General features: G+C 41.0%; 1 protein-coding gene across 2 annotated transcripts in view; it reads left to right on the plus strand.

Annotated features, from left to right (window-relative positions):
* LOC136856736 (protein tumorous imaginal discs, mitochondrial) overlaps positions 1–24,856 on the plus strand; it is a 244,530-nt gene that overhangs the window by 69,922 nt on the left and 149,752 nt on the right. For both annotated transcript variants that reach the window (XM_067134815.2, XM_067134816.2), the window contains exons 2-3: positions 8,318–8,532; positions 17,567–17,836. In XM_067134815.2, the coding sequence (XP_066990916.1) occupies positions 8,318–8,532; positions 17,567–17,836 (485 nt within the window). The remainder of the gene's footprint in view (positions 1–8,317; positions 8,533–17,566; positions 17,837–24,856) is intronic.

Genomic DNA, 24,856 nt, shown 5'->3' on the forward strand with positions numbered 1-24,856 from the left:
AATGATAGGACACATCTTAAGACACCCCGGACTTGTTCAGTTGGTTTTAGAAGGAAGTGTAGGTAGGGGTAGACCAAGGTATGAATATGACAAGCAGATTAGAGCAGATGTAGGGTGCAGTAGTTACGTAGAAATGAAAAGGTTAGCACAGGATAGGGTGGCATGGAGAGCTGCATCAAACCAGTCTTTGGACTGATGACTCAAACAACACAAGGAAACTGGAGATCCCAGGAAGGTATTGGCAACTGGGAATACAAAAAGTGCATTGTTGTCTGTTTCCTGGGAGTGGCCCTTCCCAGGAACGTATGGCCGGGAAGTCCTCACCTACCGTAGTGGGGGTAAAAGACTTCCCTAACCAGCCTCCTACCAAAGCCCAGATACCAAAGGAGGAGGGGGAGAATTTGCAGCGTTCCCCCAGAATGTTGCAGAAGAAGCCTTCTCCAAACTGATTGGTGGTCACTGGATCCCCGAAGAAGACCAGGAAGCCATCTGCTGGCTCTCCTCTAAAGAAAACAGAAATGACGGGCAAGAATAAGAGGCTCCGACGCCCTCTTGTTCGATCCCGTTCTGGAGAAACGTGTTCTCCCACGAAGAAGGCCCAGTAATCCGAATCGGAGAGTTCACCATCCACGGAGTACTCAGTCGTTGTGCCTCCCTCTTTTGAGGAGACAGCGGAGACTGAACCACTCGTCATGAATGGTGATGACACAAAGGACACTGATAAAGATGCCAGGTAATAGGCAGGAAGGAGGACAAGCAACTATCCTAATTTAGTTTCACATCTACATAATGGCACTATTGCAGTGATGGCCGGTGATATGCTGGAGTCCGTTGATGACTGGAATTCTGGTTTCTGCAGAGGAAACAATTCCTTGCTTGTCCGATATCCGTCACCGGAAACAGGTCCTATGGTGGAATAGTTATACTACTCGACTAGCCGAGTTACGTCAAACTGATAGCAATCTCCGCGGCCTCCATTATCTGTCTACAGGAATCCCGTTTGAGACCTGGGCACAACATGACTATACAAGGATATCATCTTTATTCAAAAGGCAGAGTAGCTGTGAATGGCGGGGCGACTGGAGGCATTTCTATCCTGGTGCACTCCGACAGCTTCATTGACGAAGTGTCGCTCTGTACTCAGCTGGATGCAGTTGCAGTTCGCACTCGCCAGTAATGACAACGGTGTGCAACATGTACCTCCTACCTTCCACCAGATTACGATCTTCAGATGCCTGCAGGGCCGATGATTTAGATGTTAGGCCCCTTTAAACAACAAGCATCATCAGATGCCTGAACTCCAAGATTTGATCGCTCGGTTACCTCCTCCTTTTCTGTTGCTGAGAGATATGAACATCTGTAACACCCTCTGGGGTCCTCAGTCTTCCTGCGCTAGGGGGAGGATTTTCGAGTGATTGAAGAACCAGTTTGATATTTGCATGTTTAACACGGGAACCAAAACATTTCAGAAGCACACATGGTACATTCTCACACGTGGTTATCACCTTGTACAGCCATGTGCTAGTTCTTTCTGTTACGGTGGCTAGTACACGATGACCTCTGTTTTGACCCCTTTCTGATACTACTTGTCACACTCTTGAACCAAACACAGTCTGAAATACCCAGACCCTGGTTACTTCGCCAGACAAATTGGCCAGAATTTTCAAAATGTTCAGTGATGGGCGATGGTATGCTGGAGTCCGCTTATGACTGGAATTCTGGCTGCTGCAAAGGAAACAATTCCTGCCTCGTCCAATATCCCTTGCTGGAAACAGGTCCTATGGTGGACCAACAAAATTGCAACCACCATTCGTGATCCCTGACAGGCTTTTAAGTATTATCATTGGAATCTTATGACAGCCAATCATCGCATTTAAGCTGCATGCTAAGGCCCATTTTTTTATTCAAGAAAGTAAGGAAGCTACGTGGGAAAAGTATGTGTCTTGTATGACTGGACATACTCAGTCGTCACAAGTGTGGGCCAAACTTCACCATATTGTTGGAGTGCAGAACTTGCCCTCAGTCTCGGGAATCTCCATTAATAGATATGTAGTTATGATGTAGTTACGATTTATTCAATCATTGTAGGCCACATCGCATCACATTTTACAGATACTTCGAGCTCAGAGAGAACGACACTGCATTTCTGCCTGTTAAGCGCAAAGCAGCGGCACACCATTCTCCTTCACCTGTAGTGCTTCGCATTCCTATAATTAGAGCTCTGCATGGATGCAGATATCCGCAAAGTTAGTGTCTTGGCGGATACAAACTGTATAGCAGTGCGGATAATTTCGCTGATGATTTCTAAATTATGACATTTATTGATTTTCACTCAGGTATACTCTTATTTTTGATTGCAATTATGCAACCCTTTACAGTGGAATGGGAGAATGGTGATATAAAAATCCTAGAGACCATAAAGACATAAATCTGACCTGAGCCTACCTGGCTCCCGCCCACATTTTATGGAAGGAGGGAACGAAGGTTAATACGTCGGTAGTTGTCGCAAGAGAAAATCCCTCATAAACCTGTGACTGTAGGAGTTCTAATGCTAGATAGGCCTATTGTGTTATGTTAACAGATCTATCAGTTTCAATACCTTGGGTGTAATATACTATAGTTAAATATTTACAATATAATATACTGTCGTTAAATATTTACAATATCTGTGGTTAACAAATCATGGAGGCGGATAACCATTTGTGAATGCGGATATGGGGTGCAGATGAAGGAAGTGCAGATGTGGATACTATTTTGTATATCCGTGAAGGGCTTTACCTATAATATGCCTTTCACGGAGCAAGAATTGCGGAGTGCACTCCGATTGAGCAGGGACACTGCTCCTGGACCGGACAAAATCCACAAACAAATGCTTAAACAATTGAGTGACTGATATGTGAAGGATATTCTTATCCTATCCAACAGAGTATGGAGCGAGGGAGTGCTTCCATCTCAGTGGTGTGGGGGAATAGTGATAACAATTCCCAAGCCTTTTAGGCTAACAAAAATCCAGAAGTTGTGGATCTTATAGGCCAATATCTCATACAAATCGCCTTTGTAAGCTATTTGAAATTTGAAAGAATGGTGAACTGGCGACTTGTGTGGCCATGGAAAATGTAGGTCTGTTCATTATCTACCAGTATGGTTTTTGCTCTAATCAGTCTGCCACCAATCATCAGGTCAGACTAGAGAGTACATTGGGAGGCCTTTCTCTGGAAGGAACACCTAGTCGCAGTGATTTTGGCCTGGAGAAAGCTTATGGTACTACCTGGTGATATGGGATAATTTCCACACTCCACCAGCGGCGATTTCAGAGAAATTTGCCAACATTTATTGAGAGCTGTATATCGCTCTGGCTCTTTCGAATCCAAGGGAATGCATCTTCTCAACATTACATTCAACAAAATAGGAGTACCACATTGATCTGTACTGAGTGTCACAGTGGTTGCAGTCGGTATCAACGGCGTAGTAACCGCTGCTGGGCCCGCAGTATGTACATGATTTAGCTCTACGTTACAGCTCCGAAAGGATGTGGCGTTTGCTGAGAGACAGCTACAGCAAGCTGTTAACTGAGTTGACAGATGGGTGCTAATACGTTTCTACACAGCAACTGTTCTCTTCCGAATAGACTATGGTTGTGCAGCTTATGGTTCAGCATTAAGATCTATGTTGAACCTTTTAGACAGTGTCCACCATAGTGGAGTTAGGCTGGCAATGGGAGCTTTCCGTGCTAGCCCCATTCCCAGCTTACTCCCTGAAGCAGAAGTTCCACCGTTGCAAATAAGGAAGCATACTCGTGTATGCTTCCAAAATTCGTATGTCACTACATCAAAGCTATCAATGCATCTTTAGTACGCAATACCACCAAAGGTACCAAAACTGGCCGAATGCCACACGGCCGGTTGGGTTTCAGATTCTTAGTTTGTGTCGTGAGTTAGATGTGGTTATCGGTATTTGTCTTGAGCGAACTTCTGGTGAGGTACCTCTGTGGGTGGTTCCACGACCGGATATATGGCTGGATCTAGTCCGTGGACCCAAGGTAAACATGGATGCCTCTGATCATCGAAGGTATTTTCAGGACTTCGTTCACCGGTATCTGGCTGCGAGATGTCTTCATAGAAGGTTTAAAGATAGAAGAAAATGTGGGTTCTAATTCGTTACTGATAATGTAAGCATGAAGATCTCACTTCCTAGTGTCTCTAGTATGTATATTGCAGAGCTTTTTTTGCCATATTAGAAGCTGTACAGTTTGCACTGGGTGATGAAAAAATCACTTTCCTGTGTGTACAGACTCGCTGAGTTATCTGCAGTCTGTTGACACCTGTTTCCTGCGACATTCGCTGGTACAGCAGGTTCATGACCTTCTAGCCAGTTTGTGTAATGTTGGCACCAGAATAACTTTCGTGTGACTTCGAGGTCACGTTGGGATTGCAGGAAAAGAACTTGTTGATGAAGCTGCAAAGGAAATGGTACTTTCACCTCCTAGACCTGTGAATGTACGTGCTAGAGATTTTGTTCTCAGCTAGGTTGAAGCATCTTGGCGTTCTGGGAATCGGAGTGGCTACCTATCTGAACTCCCAACAAGCTGAGAGCAGTTGCAAAGACAACTACCATGTGGCAATCTTCTTTCTCGCCTTCACGGAGAGGGGCCATAGTTTTGTGTAGGCTGAGGAAAGGTCTTGGAAGATTACACACTCCAACCTCCTAAAGAGAGAAGACCCCCACAATGTGTTCTTGTGGTGTCACTTTCACCATGGGCCATATCCTCACAGAGTGCACCTATCTCTGTGGCCTAAGATGGAACCTCAGCTTGCAGGAGGCACTCACTCATACTAGCTGATTATGCGAGTGCTGCTGATCTCGTCATTTGATTAATGTCAAAGTGGATTAATCAGGGGTATGTAAATTTCAGGTGGCCTGTTACTCGAGGAACTTGTGTTACGTTTTGATTCATTTCTGACCTTTTCAGCTTAATACAATATTTTTTTGTTTTATTTTGTAATTTATTTTGAAATTCCTTTGTTGAATAAATTATTTTTTGTTTTATTTCAATTTTTTTTCTGCTTAATTTGTTCAGAGAGGATGATCACCTAGTTGTACTTCCTCTTAAAAAAAACACCACCACCACCACCTGGTAACCTATCTACCTATCTTCCTCCATTCGCCTCGCCTCATATAACCCCACTACCGAAGCTAGTATATGCGTACAGCTTCTTCAATAGAGTTCGTTCCCAACTTGCCATTCATCTACTCATTCCGAGTACCCTTCTGTCACTGTTCCCTCCTGTTTGAACCAGTGATCATTCTTGCTACTTTCATGTCTGTTTCTCCTGAGTCCACCCATCTTTCATTCCTGCAAAGCGAAGTTGGTCTGAAAATAGATCGCTGTATACACAGTACTGCTGTAAGTTCTGTCAGTACTTTCAATGCATATAACTACTGGTACTAGATAAAATTACGCAAACCTATTAATGCACATATATTCTTAAGAAAAACCCCACAAAAATGCTACAGAATGAACAAACCCTTATTCGAAATGATCGCACAATTGCGAAGGCATTGAGGCCACTCATCAATAGCAGCATGAATAGTGTCCAGTGGATTTTTTTTTTTTTTTTACATGCTATCACCTTCAGCTTCTGCCGCAGAGAATAATCCATTGGATTGAGGTCGGGACTTCCACTAGCCCAGTCAGCAGCAGCAGCAGCGATGAACTGTGGGACATTGATTGCTAATCACTGCTGCATCATTTTTGCTTTGTGTACAGGAATGCTATCCTGCTGAAAAACCCACGATTTCTCTTCATGCATCTTCAAATTGATACGTGGTATATCACCTTCTCTAACATTGTCTGATTGGCAGCTACAGAAGTCTTTATTCCACCTTCGCAGACATGCACCTCTGATGCTCCCCGCCAAGAAACTGCCCACCATACAATGGCAGGAGTAGGGTAATGTTCGTGCTGCACACATGGAACTTTCTTTCTTGCTTTCTTGGAGGAGCATGCATACACACAATCGTGTTGCTTGTTAAACAACTCTTCCACAGTGAATATTTTTTCATCCGTGAATAGGATGCCATGATACTGGCTCTCCCCATATGTCGTTAACAAAGCCTGGGGTTGAGTCTGGCATATCTCCTGTAATTTTTCAGTTAGTAAATGCTGTGTGTATCTTTTATATTAACCAGCACGTAAATCATCCTTCAAAATATGTAACATAGTTCGTGGAGAGAGATTCGTTTCACGAAACAAAATTGTTTGTTTATGCAAAGGATTGCATCTAATCCTTGCATGAACAGCATTCAAAACTTTTTTTTTTTGCGTACCCACCTAGGACAGCTCAATCTGACGCGATCAGCAGTTGCTTCCATTTATTTAAACCATGCTGTTATCCAAAACACAAAACGTTCATTGATACCGAGAGGTTTCAGCGTAGAAAAAATGTCCTTAGCTTGCTTTCCTGCAACGAAATAATACCAATACAGCGATACTATTCTGAAACACTCCACTCCACTCCACTCCACCTTTCACTGTTGCCTGCTGTTGGTAGACTCCGGTTACTGGCGGAGAAGTCTAAAAAGAAAAGAATGAAGTTCACACAAAAAAATAATGATGACAGTGATTATGGTGGTGGTGATGACGACGATGATGATAATAATTGAAGCATCTAAGTACTTACTCGTTCGTCTGTCCCTTTCTGGCCTGGCCGATCTGTGCAGATGATTTAGATGATACAGATGTTGATTTCCATATGGAACCTGAAATATTTGTCCTGAATGAGTAAATTTATAATACCAACATACTTGATCTGTTATAGGACATTATAAATTTTCCAGCTAACTCATTCCTGGTTGCCAGTGTTTCACCCCAGTGTGCTAAGATGGGCTCATCAGTTGGTAAATAGAACACCTACCAAGATGCATGGCTAGTGCATACTATGGACGCCACTGCATAGACTACTTGGAGCCACTGGCAGTGCCAATGCACTATGATAGACATTGATTACAGATAGTTGGTTGTCCGTATATTATTATTATTATTATTATTATTATTATTATTATTATTATTATTATTATTATTATTATTAACAAATACAGTACATCACAAATGTGAAATATCCTGATGGCATTGGTCACTTACAGTAGTGGAATAATAAAGTTAACATAATTACCCAACAACAAACAAACAAACAAACAAACAAACAAACAAACAAACAAACAAACAAACAAACAAACAAACAAACAAACAAGCAGCAAGAGTACATTAGGCAATTCCATGGAAAGAAATTATTACAAGAAATACTACTAGTTTAACATTCTAAATCCAACATCAACATATACAAATTCACACACAACTTAATTATTTCCAGTGCTTAACACTACGGTTTACAATACTATAAGTTGAGCTTACTACTAGCTTAACATTATAAGTGGTAATAAAGTGAAGTTAAACCTTAATTACCCTACAACAACAACAACAAGCAATTCCACGGAAAGAAAGTATGACAAGAAATACTAGTAGTTTAACTTTCTAAATCCAACATTATATACAAATTCACACACAACTGAAGTATTTCCAGTACTTAACACTACAGCTTACAATACTACCGTATAGGTCGGGGCAAGAGGGAAGGTTTGAGGGGAAATTGAGAGTGGAGAGGCAAGTAATTTTTACCATTTTTCTACCTTCTCATCGGTCCCTAGTATCACAGCCATTAATTTCTCTATGATCTTACCTTTTTTCCCATCTTGTTCATTAGCACTGTCTGCTATTTATCTGTGTGTGTGTGTGTGTGTGTGTGTGTGTGTGTGCGTTTTAAACTCCTCTTGACCTTGTTCAATACTTTCCTTTCTTATTTTTCCTTTAATTTACTTCCCGTTTCTTTGTTTTCTTCATTTCTTCAACTTCATTTGGCATGTCACGACCACCAATTGCCATTAGAGTCCATGTCTCCTTCTGCAAAGACCTTTGAATCCAGCACATGAATTCTGAACCTCTGCCTAATTATAATGAAGTCTGACAATTTCCTGTGTCTCCTAGGCTTGTTTGTGTATAAATGCCTGTTTAATTGTTCACATCTTTGCCCACTTGGGGTAGGAAACACTTGAGGACATTTATCAAATAATGATATATTCACTTTCAAGTACTATATAATATATGAAATAGAATTTTGAACAATTTGTGAATTGCTAGTGTGGTTGAAAGTAGAGCTAAGATGTGGGAGCTGTTAACTTTGCTGCTTTGAACAACTTTCTTAAGATGTCAACCTTGTATCCCATGCTGTCAATGATTAATTATACTTGTTATTTTTGGCAGGTCCTAAATTCATTCCTTCATCACGAAATATTCATACAAGTAAGCCATCTCAAAAGAAAAAGGATTTCTATGAAACTCTTGGAGTTCCAAGAAATGCATCCCTCAAAGACATCAAGAAGGCATACTATCAACTAGCAAAGAAATACCATCCTGACACCAATAAAAATGATCCAGATGCAAGCCGGAAATTTCAAGAAGTATCAGAAGCATATGAGGTAAGTTAATTGTTCTTCAAACTTGGTCTACATGACCCAAATCAAAGTAAGTGACTGTGCAGTTAGGGTCCATGTAGCTGTTGGCTTACATTCCATAGATAGTTGGTTCGAACCCTACTGTCGGCAGCCCTGAAGATAGTTTTGCGTGGTTTCCCATTTTCACACCAGGTAAATGCTGGGGTGTACCTTAAGGCCATGCCCGCTTCGTTCCCTATCTTATCGTCACCATAAGACCTGATATAGATGTTGATCCCCATAGGCAACCTGAAATATTTGTCCCGAATGAGTAAATGGTCTGTTATTGGACATTATAAATTTTCCAGCGAACTCATTCCTGGTTGCCAGCGTTTCGCCCCAGTGTGCTGAGTTGGGCTTATCAGTTAGTAAATAGCACACCCACCAAGACGCGTAGCTAGCGCATACCGTTGAGGCCACTGTGTAGGCTAATTGGAGCCACCAGCAGTGCCAATGCACTATAAGAGACTTTGTCTCATTACAAAAAATGGATGCCTGCCTAGCCATTAGATAGATGTTGATTCCCTGCATTGTCATTCTTTCATTGTCATTGTCATTCTATGTCATTCTTTCATAACGTGTGTACAGCGATTATGCCCTCCCAACCCTCTCACACCATCTCGCATCAATATCATCCTCTGGTTTTCTCCACATACTTTCTTTTCCATTCTTCAGCTCTGTTTTATTCTATCTTGGAGTTTTTTGTTGCATTTATTAAAATAAAATATTTTCTATTTTCTTCTACCATATTCATCCCTGATTCTTCCACCACATTCATCCCTGATTTGCCTGATGTTCTCTCTGATACTTCTCTAGCACATATGGTGTGATAGAACATCTTAATTGGAGCTTAAAATTGTTGTTAACGCCTGCTTGGAGCACTGTGCCAGCATACAGCGAGCCACCGGGTGATGAACGAGCATGCCACTGCAGTTCTCCAACAGTAAAGCATTCTTAAATTTATACCCACATTATTGTAGAAGACTTCCTTGTGAAGAGTCGAGATATTCTTCTGAAGATGTGGAACAAAGTTCTCTGTGAAAAGTAAGTTTCACCTTGTTTTCTTGACATGGCTTAAGCCCAAAAGCCCTTATGTCTACAAGTACGGGCTGTGAAAGTATCAATGTCACAATATTTACATGTTTTGCGATGCTCAGCGTTGACATGTATTAAGCAACAAGTGTCCAAGTTATTAATATCTCTGTTATCGTAGATGGTATGGTAAAACTGTATAAGACATGAATAATCGTAAATTATATTATATATAACTTTTGTTACGTAGTATTTATCGCAGGACCACCAGTAAAAAAGAGATTTGAAAATTAAATTTGAGGCCTCCCCCTAAACTACCATTTCACCCAGCGTGAATACATTTATTTATAGCCTAGACTATATTGCCTTACAGTTGAACCTGCTTTATGCGTAACTCTGTTCTGCGTAATTCGTATTTGTACGTAATTTCCTTAAGGTCCTGGCAAAATGTAATTTAAAAGCGCGTTAATTAACCTTATTTGTACATAATCTTTTTATATGTAATTCGCTGTTATACATATTAAGTATCAGTGAAATATAACTGAGTTGTGCATAGGTGGAAGTAGAGCGGTCTGGTTTCGGTGCTGAAACAGAAGACAGAGTTTCGCCGAGTGACATTGTTGACCCTTACTTATTGGCGGAGTAACAAAGGCCACCTGAGCGAGTCCCCTTCGCTCTCTATCTCGCTTCTCCTCTACCTTAGTCGTTTTTGACCTTCACACTGCCGCCAAAGATTAAGATACATTACAAGCAAAGTGGGTAATTTTGGTGCGGAAACAAAAGAAAATTCAGTAAATTTGTTTGAATATCAGAATTTCTTTCGTGGGAACAACAGAGAAGTATAAGGTCCACGGTGCCAGTATCTGGTGTTTACTGTTGAACAGTAGCTTTGTCATTCAGTTGGTTTTGGTTAGCCATGGAGGACAGTAAAAAGGAAAAGTTATACCCTAGATGAAAAAGTAAAATTTATATGAGAAGTGGACTCTAATCCACACAAAACAAAAACTGAAATTGCTTCAGACTTGGAATTGCTTATACCACGCTATGTAAAGTTATCAGGAAAATAATCTTTATTTTGGATGAGTTCTTAAAACTGGGTTGAAAACCAGCAAAGCACAGCCGTCAACAAGAAGGAAGGTACGTAGATTTGGAGAAAGCACTTTTCACTCTGTTCCAGCAAAAGCGGGCTGCAACTCTACCAATTAGTGGAGACATGCTGAAGGCAAAAGTGATAGATTTAACTAAAATGAGTATCACTGCTGATTTCAAGGCTTCATCCCTGGTTGCAAGGATTTTAAGATCGTCATGGAATCACAGGGAGAACAAGTTGCGGTGACTCAAAAGCTGTGGACGACATCACAGTGCAACACTGGAAGGAAAAGGTTCTGCCAGGTATCGTAAGCAATGATCAGCCTCCAAACATCTACAGTTGTGATGAGTTTGGCCTATTCTACAATCTCCTTCCTAATAAAACATTAGCTGAAAAAGGTGACTCATGCCATGGAGGGAAGAAAAGTAAAATTCGTGTAACAGTACTTCTCGCCACGTATGTAGATGGATCTGACAAACTTCCTCTGCTTGTGATAGGAACATCGAAGAATTCGAGGTGTTTTAAGGGTGTAAAAACAAAACCTACGGAGTATGAATCCCACAGAAATGCTTGTATGACTACGCTTCTAATGGAACTGTACGGGGAGGTACACCTCAACGCTGCGCATTCAAATTCAGCGCCTAAAGAACTCCTCTATTGGTAAAACAGTGAAACTGAAACTGCTCCTACTTAGAAATTTAATCAGAAGATGTCAGCACTAAAATATCAAGTAATTTTGTTATTGTGCAGTTGCCTACACTGACTGAATTTATCAGTGTTTTGGTTGCCATTCATCAAGAAGTTGGGACATTTCCCCACAGATGACACTACAAAAACTATGATCATGCACCCTGGTGCGAAGTGAAAGAACTTTTGATTTTAAAAAGTTTTGTATTCATAAGTTTTTTTACTGATTGATGTTCATTTATTTTTGGGTTGGCAATATTTACCTTTTCTTTTCGCCAGTTTTGAGTCCAACCAATCACTAATTTCTGTAATTAATTTTCCACCTATCACAGCCTTCTTCTCCGTTTCTGAGTGTTACTTTTGAAATCTACCAATAAAATTCTGTGGGGGTGTCTTGATTATTCATGAATGATCTCGAACTTTCCCCGAGGGTTTATAAACTGCGGCTTTTCACGTCTCTTGGTCAATTGATTGTCATCCTACTGTGTGTGTGTGTGTGTGTCAAACCAGGAGGCGGGCGGCCTCTTTCATCAGGCAGCAGTACATCTACCAGGTAATGGCCACATAACATCTTTCTTTCTTGCTAACTCCGCAGTTTAACCCGAGGGAAAGATCTGAATCATTAACTATGTAACCTAGTTTTCCTGAAAATGTAACTTTCTGCCAGCTAATGTAAAAACTTCATAAAATCTTTAACTGTAAATCGGGGATAGAGAGTGATGTACCCTCTTGAGCTCCCCTTCATCTTGGTTTGAGGTGACTATGTTTTGTAACTGGTTTTCTTCCTTTCCATAATGCATTAATTTATCCTTATACGAGTCACCTCAGTAGTTTGGGAATAGCCCCTGTTTCATCGGCCTAGTGCCCTTTAGGTTTTAAGAGTTCATATCTAGGAGCGCAAGCATATGCCTCCATTCATTTTGTGTTTGGGCCATTTATTTAACTGTTATTCGTTTTACATGAAGGCCCAGTAGGTTGGGTATTAAATACCCCTGTATAATCATTTTCCAATTGTAAGTTGTGCCTTGAGAGGCCAGGAATTGTAAGTTCATGTTGCCTTGAGTAGGCTTGGAAAACTGAGAGCCTGTTAGCTCTTTTTCAAAGTAAGATTTATGAATGCCTCTTGAAGGCTAGATGTTGTAATTTTGGGAGCCAGTGCTCTTTGAATTAGGGGATTTCTGCCGTTGTATAAATTTGTGCTCTTTTGTGAATTTGAGCTTGTAGCTCAGGAAATGTAAAGCTAGGGGCTTAAAGCCCAAAGAATTAAGGTTCTGAATCTTGGATTTTTCCCAATCTTGTTTGATGATTGCTACTTGTACCTGTAATATTGTCATGAAAAATTTTTGACATTCTGAAAATAAAACCTTCAGTTTAAGTTTTAAATTAAATTCTGAATATTGTAGTTAGACCCATTCACCCCAGCACCTTCTTTAACCTCTTTCTGCTCCACGGGTAACCCCGGAATAGGAACAGTGGTTGCAAAAACTGGACATTAAAATGAAAGGATAACAGAAGAAAATCCTTCTTCTTATGGATTGACTAGCTGATGTACCCATGTTTCGCTACAGGATTCTCAGAAAGACTGACTTGGTGGTTTTCCTAACTGAATTCAACATAGGTCATTAACAAAACGTCAGTAGGAATGTAGCGATTGAAAGCAATGTTATCATACAAAATACTCGATCAAATTAATAACCGCACACTTTCTCACTTCCAACGAACAGTACTACGGTGCTTATCTAACAGTCCAAAGTTCCAGAGCTGGAATAATCAGGTCGCGGACTGCCGTGAACACTCCTCTGTCATTATTCCGTTAAATATGCACACTACTCATTCCAATCATTGCTTCAGAGTAGGGATTGAATAGCCCGACTGCTATGATGAAACAGTGTGTTACATACCAGTAATATCAGAAAATGTATGAACCAAAGGAATGGCATGCTAAAGAAGAAAGTTATCTAACTCCCCAGCTACTTCCCACCAATATACAGGCAGGCTGTTACACTCAGTACAACCAGGCGAGTTGGCCTTGTGGTTAGAGGTGCGCAGCTGTGAGCTTGCATCCGGGAGATAGCGGATTCGAACCCCACTGCCGGTATTCTGTAGTTTCCCAACAACAACAAAAAGCAATGTCTGCTTCTCAGCACCACACTCACATGCAGCACTTTCACAATATCCTCACTTTCTCATATATCGGCACCTGCCGTGGCCTGTTCTGAAACAGTTGAGTTTTGACCACTCATGTCGAGTGGTCACTTTCTGGCACTTTCTTCGTTGGTTCTGTAATCAGAAAGACGTGGGAGGGTGGACATTGTTTCCATCGCTGTCCCCATTCTGCTGTTGCACAGAATTTTTCATGGGAGTGTAGATCAGTCCAGAGTTGATTGCGAGATTTTAACCTCATCACAGGCGGATCTCGTAAGGCATCGAACAACAGTGAGTTCCTGTGTGCAAAGTTCTTTTTGAGCAACTGTACTTTCACTGCTTTTCTGCTCGGATCTGGAGGAGCAATGTTTGCTAAAACAGGCAGCCACTGAGTAGGAGTGGACCTCACTGTGCTGGTAACAACTCTCATGGTTACATTGAGCTGTACGTCAATCTTACTCGAACGTACGCTGTTTTCCCACACAGGAGCGCAGTACTCACCAGCCGAGTATGCTAGAGAAAGTGAAGCAGTGCGAAAAGTGTTTGCATCTGCACCCCAGTTGCTGCCTGCTAATTTATGCAGCAGATTTGCTCTTTTGTTCTTGGCTTCTTTGACAGATTCAGGCAATGCTGTTTGAACGACAGGGATCGATCCAGTGTGACACCCAGATTGATATATTGTATCGAAAAGGCGAGCCCTCTTGTCAATTTTGTTTCTTTGCACTTCAATACAGAACAAAAGTGAAATTTATAGCTTATAATTAAACATCTTGTAGATTACTCTAAGGAGTGAAATTGGTTGATAATGTGACGCATCAGTTCCTTCCTTTCCTGGTTTCAAGACTGCAATTACTTTGGCCTGTTTTAACAACTTAGGTAATTTACCAGTTCATAGAATTTCATTGAAAAAGTTGGCTAGACAATGTTTTGTTCCAGGGCCTATGGCCTTCGGAAACTCAGGATAGATTTCATCCAGACCAGCAGCTTTATTTATCTTGGATAGAGCCTTGTCCAGTTCTTCAGTACTGAAGTAACAGGAATACTCTGGATGGGATGTCAGGCGTGATCTTCGCATTCTTAGTTGCTTCTTAACACTCCTTGCGTGTACTTTATCCATCTTCACTCTAGATATTTGTCAGTCTGGAGGCAATGAAGTCATTGGCAAACTTCTGTGTTGATGGTAGGGTCACAAGTTTTCTTATGAGGTTCCAGGCTTTACGGCTAGTGTGTGTGAAGTCCATCTCTGCTGAAGTTCTGTGCTACTTCTCTCTCTGAGATTTATTTAGAGCCCTTAGCAACTCATCAGCTGTCGTTTTAATAGGAGGGTTATGATATTTGGTGTAGAGCTGATTACATTCTTCTGACCATCCTGGTATATACTTCTTACAATATCCCTGGGGAATGAACTTCCTAGCATTAGATTTTATGGCGTTGACAAATCTGCTGTAATTTTCTGGAACTGGTGGTGTCCGCTGTATAATGTTATCAAGCCCTTTTTTTCAAATTGATCCCACTTTGCTAGTCGAAAATTCTAACGGGATTGTGGTACTGAATCTGTGCCATAGTGAATAATAACTGGTCTGTGTTGACTGCGAGGAAGGGAACTGATCTTTTATTGTACCATGTATTGATTCTCAGAAGTTGACTGAGACACTATGCACATGTCAGGAGAATAATCCTTTTGCCATCTGCCAAAACAAAATGTGCCAGGATGTTTAGCATTGTGGACGAGTTGTAGGGAGTTTGCTTCAACCCAGCTATTTAGGTGGGACCTATTGTCATCTTTGAATTTGTATCCCCAGGCTGGGCTGTGACTATTGGTTAGGCCGATGTACAAAATAGGGTGATCAAAAACTTTTTTTGAAGGGATGGACCAACTGACTCCTGGTAGTTTATAGACATTCACAACAATAATGCCTGAGTTTTCCACTGCCAGGACAAAGATAACTGTTGAGCTATCTTCATAAACAACTTTAAAATCAATTAATGAGCGTAGGTTTTCGTGGATCATTGTATTAACATAAATAAATAAAAAATAAATAAATAAATAAATAAATAAATAAATAAATATGTAACTGGATTAAAGCCACTATATATATTTATTTAATGAAGCCGAGCTTTCCGCCAAATTGCATTGGCCTTCATCAGCGCATATGAAGTTCTGCCTCCGACAGTGAACAAAGAAATTCTTCGAAGGAACGTGGAAATCATGACCGTACTATCCACAGCCTACTCCACTAACTGGACTCGAGGATTGTCGCGCTGTGCTGTGATGGTTGGGAGGGAAGTTACTGATTCACTGCTCTATGTCGACAGTTTCTTGAGTGCGTCCCGCTGTGCTATGGGGGTGTTATGCGTGTATTTTTGCAGTACAGGTCTTCATGTATTTGATAACTTGAAGCCGTCTTCCCTGTTGATGTTATTTGGCCGCAGCTCTATCTCTACGGCTTCCCTGTAAAAAGACTTCTGTGTTCGACTAGTAAAGGAAGTGGCTTTAATAGTGGTTTTAATCCAGTTAAACATTTATTTCTTTATGTTAATTTTAAAATCAGTTAACTGGGATCTGATGTAAATTGCGATCCCATAACATTCATCATTGATTGCCCCAGCAAGATTGTAACCACCTATTTTTCCTCTTCTGATATTCACTGTCACTAGTGTGTGTTTCCTGAAGTGCTATCAAATCCGCGTTGTTCTCCAGCAGAAGACAAGACAGATGTTGACTCTTTGGTGGTGATATTTATTCGATATTTAAGTGACAAATGCCGAGATTTTTATCAAGTTTGATCGACATGTGTTCTAGTTGATCCTGAAAAGGACTTTTAGTGGACATAGTACTTGATATAATCTGCTTATTGCTGTGTAGCAGCGCCTTCGTGGAATAATCAGCCGGTGTACCACCCTTGTCCAGGGAGCACCTGAATGCCTTATCTAGCACTTTTCGGAAAGGCTCCTTCCGTGTTACCCACAGAAAGTAATGAGTGCGCTTCCTTGTTTCAAACCATTCTTCTGTTCTAGTAGATTTCTTTCTCCTAATTTCACACAACTCTTACTTCCTTGTTACATCTCCTTTACCCTCCTTATAGTCTGTTTCCTAGCTCGTTTGTTTTCCAGCGCCATCCATATCTTGCTTCTCTATACACTGTCCTATGTCCTTTCCAATATCCAAGGGTTGCATTTGGGAGATGGTGAGTTCTCATTACTCCACTTCACCAGCTGCTCTTGCCATCTCCGCACTCAACCCGTCTAAACCTCGTGCCTTTCAGCTTTCACAGTGCTACTTCCAATTCCTCCCATGTTAAGTCTATTTCTGTTTGTGGTTCATCTTTATCCTCAATTGCTTCCTCCTCTGAAATTTAATTTGGGTTTAGTAATTCTTCACAGTACTCCCTGCACATTATTTTGAGTTCTTCCTTTCTCCATTTCCTTGCAATCTTTAATTTTAACATGCTCCATAATATCTTTCCTTCTCTTTAAATATTCCATATAATTTAAAAATTTATTTTATACTGTGTTCATTATCTTCTTCCATCATCATGGTCTGCTCTTTCAAGCACCTTTTCTTCTTCTTTACCACCACCCATTTTTCTTCTTTATTTATTTCTTGCTAGCTTCTATGATTGTATTTTGCGACATTGTTCTAAAAGCTCTCTTCTTTTTCTGCACTATATCTTTTGTTCTTTCATTCCACTATCGGATATCCTCCTGTCTTTTCTTCATGCTAGTCCTTCCCCATAGTAATTTTGCTGCCTCTCCTAGTGTGTATCTCAATATTATTTTTTTCTTCTCCTGTTTTTGGTTAGTCTATTGGCATGTTTCCCTTTATTATCTTCAGGTACTCTTGCCTGGTTTTCTTCTCTTTCAGCTGTTATTCATTTGAACATCTCTTGATTTTTCTCCTCTTGTTCTTGGTTCCTCTCAGGTTCATTACCAGCAGTTGGTCACTTTCTATTGATCGATTAATAGATTATAATATATTTAGTGTTTATTAGTTTATTTTTATCTGTTATATAAGCGAATGGATTGATACCAAGGTGTTAAAATGCAAATTTTCTTTTCTTTCAGATTCTGAGTGATGATACTAAACGCAAGCAATATGATGCTTGGGGGACGACGGCAGAACAGATGGGGATGGGTGGTGGAGGAGGTACCAGGCGTACTAGTGGTCAGAATGCCCGGGACTTTGAAGATGCCTTTCAATTTCGGTCAAGTATTGACCCAGAGGAATTATTTCGAAAGATTTTTGGTGAAGCTGGATTCCGAACTGGAGGTTTTAGTTCAGACTTTGGTGAAGAGTTTTCTGAATCTACTTTTGGATTTGGTGCATCTCAGGAGGTGAGTTAAGTAATGACACTATACAAAATCAACTTTTAATTCTTCCCTGTAGTGGATATTATGTATTATTGCAGCATAAAAACTTTATAAAAAGTTATTTGATTCATTCTTGCCGATATTAAAAATTATTTTGAGAAAGAATGGTAAATTGGATATTGGTATGCAATCTGTATCAATCATTACCTTTTTATGAAGACCAAATAGGCCTACAGGATTGTAGGCAAGGGCCCTGTCTGTGGGTCAACAAAGTTCTGATACTGAGGGTCGAGAAAATCATTTGATGGTAATTTAAAAAAAAATTATTATTATTATTATTATCAATCATCATCATCATTATTCGTCATAAAGATTATGTAGACTGTGGTTAACGTTGCTTCTGTTAGGAAACCGGGGAAGTCCAGTGACCCTTCTCCATTCATATCTTTCTTTCACCCATGGTCGTTCCACTGGCCTTGCAGTTCTATACTGTCGTTCCATTGCTTTTCTTACCCCATTGCAACATGAACTACCTGCTCATAGCGGTACTGTATCTTATCTTATTCTTATCCTACCAACGCTGTCCCAGACATCTAGACTGGGTTCTTTTGTAATACAGTGGCAAGGTGCAGTATACAGTAATAAGTTGTGTTAAAAGTACAGTGGCAAGTGCGTGCTTATTGAATGTCAACTAAACAAAAACGCGTTGTTGTAAGTATCGAAAGAAAAAAGACAGCAGTGAGGCAAGTGAAAAATGGTGCGATATTGCAAAATGTTGCTGCAGATTATGAAGTTGGTGTGTCAACAGTGGCAGATTGGGTAAAGACAAAATCTAAATTAATTGAGCATTCCTGCAAGATACCAAACCGCAAAACTTTGAAAGAGGCTGGATATTAAAACGTAAACAAAGTGGTATTTCTTTGGTTTACACAATAACGTGAAAAAGGAATACCGTTATCCGGTCCTATAATTGAAGAGAAGGCTAAATTATTGGCTACAAAGTTAGGGGATGTTGGAAAGACCTCCAAGGCTAGTTCAGGATGGCTAGATAAATTTAACCCGTTCCCGTACCCGGCTCTCGACCGCACTCCGCTACAAAGACGGACGTCTCCGTCCGCGCATAGTGTTTATTTCCGGACCCGCTCCTAGCCGGTTTCCTTTGTGAAAGGATTTGATATTAGTAAGGTAACCTCTTGACAGATTGAAGCATTGTTTTATTTCCTTGATGTATTTGATAAGCACACCTGTGCAGTTATTCTGTGGAAAGAATGCCCTGTATCTTAGCAACCTCATCGTAAGCGAAATCATGGCTGCCTGCAAGTTGAGTGACAAAGCGATTATAAGGGAATTTTTAGAAGAGTGACATTGATATAGAAATAAGCAACGAAGAATTTAGTGGCAATGAAGATAGTGAAAATAGTTCGTGTGACAGTGACGTGAGTGCGGATAGGGGTGAACAAAGTGCTGTTTTGCCATTGAGTATGTCACTGAATTTTAGGCCTACAACTGATGCCACACCAACGGTTTCTAATCATATTTTACATGATAGGGAATGGGACTGGGAGCACGTAAGTGATACTCCAGAGTATCATTCATACATCGCAACTGGTGAAATAAATAGTGTTGCTGTAGAGCATGCTTTTTCAGTGTTGGTGAAAATAAATGGTACGCCAAGGCACAAATAAGTTCAATTAAATGGTACGTGAATGGGTTAAAAATAGATATGGCAGTTACATTTAAGTGACGAAAAGCTTTCCGTGGACCCACTGGCTGTTGATGTTTTCAAAACAGAATTTGAAGAGATCAGTGAAGGATTGACAAAAGATCTGGTATATAATGCTGACGAAACAGGGTTACATTTTAAAATGTTGCCAAGAACATCCTTAGCATCAGTAAAAGAAAATTCTGCACCAGGTCACAAAAAGAATGAGAGGAAACAACTCTCGGGAGACTGAATCCAGTTCCCTACAAGTGTTATGCACTCTCTCAATCACATCAGCCTTGCTAGCGCGTTGATATATTCTCCTGGCTTTTGGTGTATTTAACGTGTGCTTCAACTTCACACAGTTGGGAATGTTCTAGCTAGGAGTCTTAATTTCGCTGTCGCTCCCTCTAAAATTCCCACTGAGGAGTTAATTACTTCCGTTGAGGCAGCCATCCATAAACTACCTACGGATGAGGCTAAGGAGTTAAGACAGAAATGTGTGAGACTCATAAGGTCCGCTGTTGTACCTGCACCCAATTTAACAAGAGGCGAAAGGAGAGCTCTGAAGGAACTTAGAGATGATTCTGAAGTGACCATTCTCTCAGCTGATAAGGGTAATGCGACAGTGGTTATGGACACTGACGAGTATAAGAATAAGATATCGGCTATATTGTCAGAGCCTGTCTACAGACTGAGCTCACGTGACCCCACCACTCGTGTGTCCAACGCCACCGTGAAGCTCTTAAGGCAATCGTCAATTCCAAAAGAGGAGGCTGAACATCTGTTCCCGGGGGATGCAGTGCCACCTAGATTATATGGACTGCCTAAGATCCATAAGAAAGATGTTTCCCTCAGACCTATTGTTAGTGCGATAGGTTCTCCTATGTATGCTCTGGCTAAATACCTAAGCAAATTGCTTCAGCCACACATTGGACATACTGAATCATACGTCAGGGACTCTTGGTATTTCATCCACAAGCTGTCAACCATAACCCTTCAACCTAATGCACTTTTAATGAGTTTCGGTGAGGAGTCCTTGTTCACTAAAGTGCTGATTGACTCGGTCATGTCTCTCATTGAACACCTGTTCCCTGAGGACGTTACTAAGCTATTTTACCACTGCATGACGTCCAGCTATTTCTCGTGGGGTGGGAATTTTTACAAACAGACGGAGTGGCTATGGGAAGTTCACTTTCGCCCGTTGTGGCTAATTTCTTTATGGAGTATTTTGAGGAGGAGGCTATTGCTTTGGCGCCCGTCAAGCCTGTGATATGGTGGAGGTATGTTGATGATGTATTTGTGATCTGGACAGAAGGTCCTGAGAAACTTCATCTATTTCTAGACCACCTAAATCAGCAACATCCGTCAATAAAATTCACTATGGAGATGGAGTCGGACGGATGCCTTCCTATTTTGGATGTTCTAGTAAGAAAGAAACCGGACGGCTTCTTAGGACGTACCGTCTATCGTAAGCCTACCCACACAAATCGCTATCTTCATGCAGATTCTCACCACCATCCAGCACAAAAACAAGGCATCCTCACGACACTCGCCAAGAGGAAATTCTAAATTCCCATGAAGGGAATTAGATTCTTTTCCACCAATAGAGCATATCGAAAATCAGATCAAAAATTAGATGGATGGCTTTTCCGGCGTTTGCTCTATTAACCAGCGTTTCGTCTTAGGTCTGACACTAGACTCTTCAGAGTGGGATGTGTCAGACCCTACCCACTGACGCTGGGGTGTATGCAGGTGAACTTATCAGTCTAGTGTCAGACCTAAGACGAAACGCTGGTTAATAGAGCAAACGCCGGAAAAGCCATCCATCTAATTTTTGATCTGATTTTTGATATGCTCTATTGGTGGAAAAGAATCTAATTCCCTTCATGGGAATTTAGAATTTCCATTTGGAATTGCTTGGCAGGCATTAATTCCATTGTGGAGTTTTATCTTCCGTATGCAGTTATCAGACTGTGCTTCATAAATAAGCTTCTGATAAGTTCACCTGCATACACCCCAGCGTCAGTGGGTAGGGTCTGACACATCCCACTCTGAAGAGTCTAGTGTCAGACCTAAGACGAAACGCTGGTTAATAGAGCAAACGCCGGAAAAGGCATCCATCTAATTTTTGATCTGACTCGCCAAGAGGGCGAGACGAATTTGTGAGCCATCACATATCCAGACGGAGATGGACACGCTCAAACTCGCGTTTAAGGGTAATGATTACAGCGATTTGCAAATTCATAGAGCCCTGCATCACAGAGAAACGACCAAGCAAATCTCTCAGAAGGAAGAAGTGAAGTGAACTGCCTACTTGCCTTACATTCACAACACCACAGAGCGAATTGCCAAGGTCCTCCGCAAACACAATATAAAAACCGTGTTTGGCACCACCACTAAAATTGCTCAGTCTGTGTAAAACCAAGGACAAATTGTCCCCACTTTTACATCCTGGGATATACAAAATTCCCTGTACGTGCGGCAAAGTATACATCGGCCAAACATGTTGGCCCAATGTTACCCGTATCAAAGAACATGAACGTAATATTTGTCTCAACCAACCTGACAAATCAGCAATAGCTGATCACGCTCTATCGTCGGATCATGATGTCATGTTCCAAGATGCTCGAGCTCTTACCCACACTAGATGCTACAGGTCCAGGATTGTACGGGAAGCTATCAATTAAGTAATACCTGGTTGCCAGCCATTAAGAATTTACGTTGGTAGTTCCCTTCCCTGCCCCTTCACTATTGCTATTTAGTCTCGGTGTTTTTTCCAAATTCATACGTTCATCGCCAGATGTTTCATTCCAGGCTTATGTCTATGTCTTACACCTGTCATATGTTATGCAAAACATGTTATGTGAACCGCTTAGTCTGATTGTGATAGTTCGGTCAGCTTCCGTTTTGAACGCTAGCGTTGTGCCACGTCTTGGGGGGCCATCTGTTGGTGAATGAACGTACCATTTCCACTTCTTCTAATATAACGTTCCAAATTCAAAAGTGTCATTGTTTAAGAAGCCTTTCTCGTGGACAGTCGAGAATTCTTCTGAGGACGCAGAACACAGTTTTCTGCTAAACGTTTTCTTGACACTGCATAAGCCCAAAAGCCTATGCAATATCATGTCTATAAATTTTCCTAATTTTTATAACTCATATATTTCTTTATGTAACACTTTGACTGGAATAATCAGGATCTTGATCTTTATCTTTTAGGCATGAGATTATGGCTGATGATGCCCATACAATGGGCGAAACATGTCCCGTTAAATTAGAATGACAGGATATAAATCTTTATATACTGTTATTTGGATTGTTGCCCAGTCAAATGTTTGGAGTCAGGAACCCATTTCTACCATGACTCTAAGGAGGCAACTGCACTGCATAGGCTTCACCAGCCGACAACCAACTTGTGTCCTTTTGCTGACACCTCGACATATAGCTCAACGACGTGCATGGGCCCGCGAACATCGGCAGTGGACCATGAAACAGTGGTGGCATGGAGTATGGTCCGATGAATCCCAGTTCCAGTTGTATTGAGTTGATGGGCGCGTGAGAGTGTGATGTATGCCTCACGAAGCTATGGATCCTGCGTGTCAACAAGGTTGTGTCTAGGCGGGAGGTGGCTCAGTTCTATTCTGGGCAGCGTTCTGATGGTCGCAATTAGGCCTCATTGTCCAGCTGCAGGGAGCGCTGACAGGTGTACATTATGTGGGCATTCATTCAGACCATATGCATCCGTTTCTGGCCCTAGTATCCTGATGGTGATGCCATGTTTCAGCAGGACAATGCGCCATGTCACCGCTCTGTGGTGGCACGCAGGTGGTTGGAGAAGCACTGCAGTGAAGTTACGACCATGGATTGGCCCTCCAGATATGTCGATCTTAATCCAGTTGAGCATTTATGGAATTCTGTCAGTTCTGGTGTACGCTTCATGAACCCCACACCAACTACACAAGACCAATTGTGGGTAGCAGTATAAGATATGTGGGTCCAGATCTCTCCAGAACAATTCCAACACGTTTTAGAGTTGATGCCTCACCATATTGCTGCCGTTTTGAGAGCTCGTGGATGAGCAACTAGTTACTAACATCACATTCAGTGTCTTCCCATAACTTTTGGCCACTCAGTATATGTCTATTTACCAGGGCATCATTGTCAACGAGCACTGGGCCCATTCCCAAGAAATGGTGCTGCATTGAGAAGGCCACGGCAGCATCTACAAGCCTCTGTCAAGTGCTCGTAGCATAGAACTACCATTGCAGCTTTAGTTTAGGATCGCACTGTGGTATGTGTTCCCCACCGCCGTGTTCTACTACTAAAAGCCACCGTTAGAATTAGAAGCATTTGAAATGTGGGGTCTTCCAGTGCATGCTTCATATCAGCTGGATAGACAAAGTATGAAATGAGGAGGTATTGACCAAAATGAGTAAAGAACAAGAACTGTGTAGGGCTTTTAGGATCAAGAAGCTTCCCTACTTCGGTCATATCATGACGCACCTGGGAACCCAGTCTCCTACATACAATGATGCAAGACAAAATTGAGTGTAAGAGAACTGGAGAACTTAGGGCAGTGGTTTGGAGAAGCAATAATTTTGCAGTTCCGTACAGCTAACAACAACAAAACTATTATTTTGTTGCTATTATTATCATCATCATCACCATCATTGTTGCCGTATTGTGTATATTGAGCTACTGTTGGAGATTCTGTGTCCAGAATCATCATATTTGCATGCCATACAGTTTACCTTTTATCTACATATTATTATTATTATTATTATTATTATTATTATTATTATTATTATTATTATTATTATTATTAATTTAGATTTTATGACCTTCATTAGACCACTCTAGCCAACTTTATACAAAGACTTTTTCAGTTTCCTGTCAGCCCAGTACTTCTTCATTCTCTCTGATCTTATTCTTCTTTCTTCATTGGAAATCACCCTTCCTATTGTCTGTCTGTTGATTCTGACTTTCAGTCTGGTTTGTTTGTCTGTGAGTTTCTTGATTTTGTCAGTTTTGAGTCTTAGGACTTCCACTGTAATTTGTTCATCCATATCTTCCTCGATTTCTGTAATTCACTTAATGTTGCACTTACTATTCTATAATTTTTCTATTATTCTCCTGATGATCCTGTTCCCTGGTGTCCTGATTAAATGTCCAAAAAATGAAATGCGTTTCTTCCTGATCGTGCTCATTACTGGTTCCAATTTCCTTGTAGACTGTTTCATTAGAAGCTACTCTCCAGTGTCCATCTTTTTGGTATGATTTGTTGATGCACGTTCTAATGATTCTTCTCTCTATCTTGAGTATTTTGTCTATTTGTGCAGTGT

Source organism: Anabrus simplex, chromosome 1 (genome assembly GCF_040414725.1).
Source record: "Anabrus simplex isolate iqAnaSimp1 chromosome 1, ASM4041472v1, whole genome shotgun sequence".
Taxonomy (NCBI): Eukaryota; Metazoa; Arthropoda; class Insecta; order Orthoptera; family Tettigoniidae; genus Anabrus; species Anabrus simplex.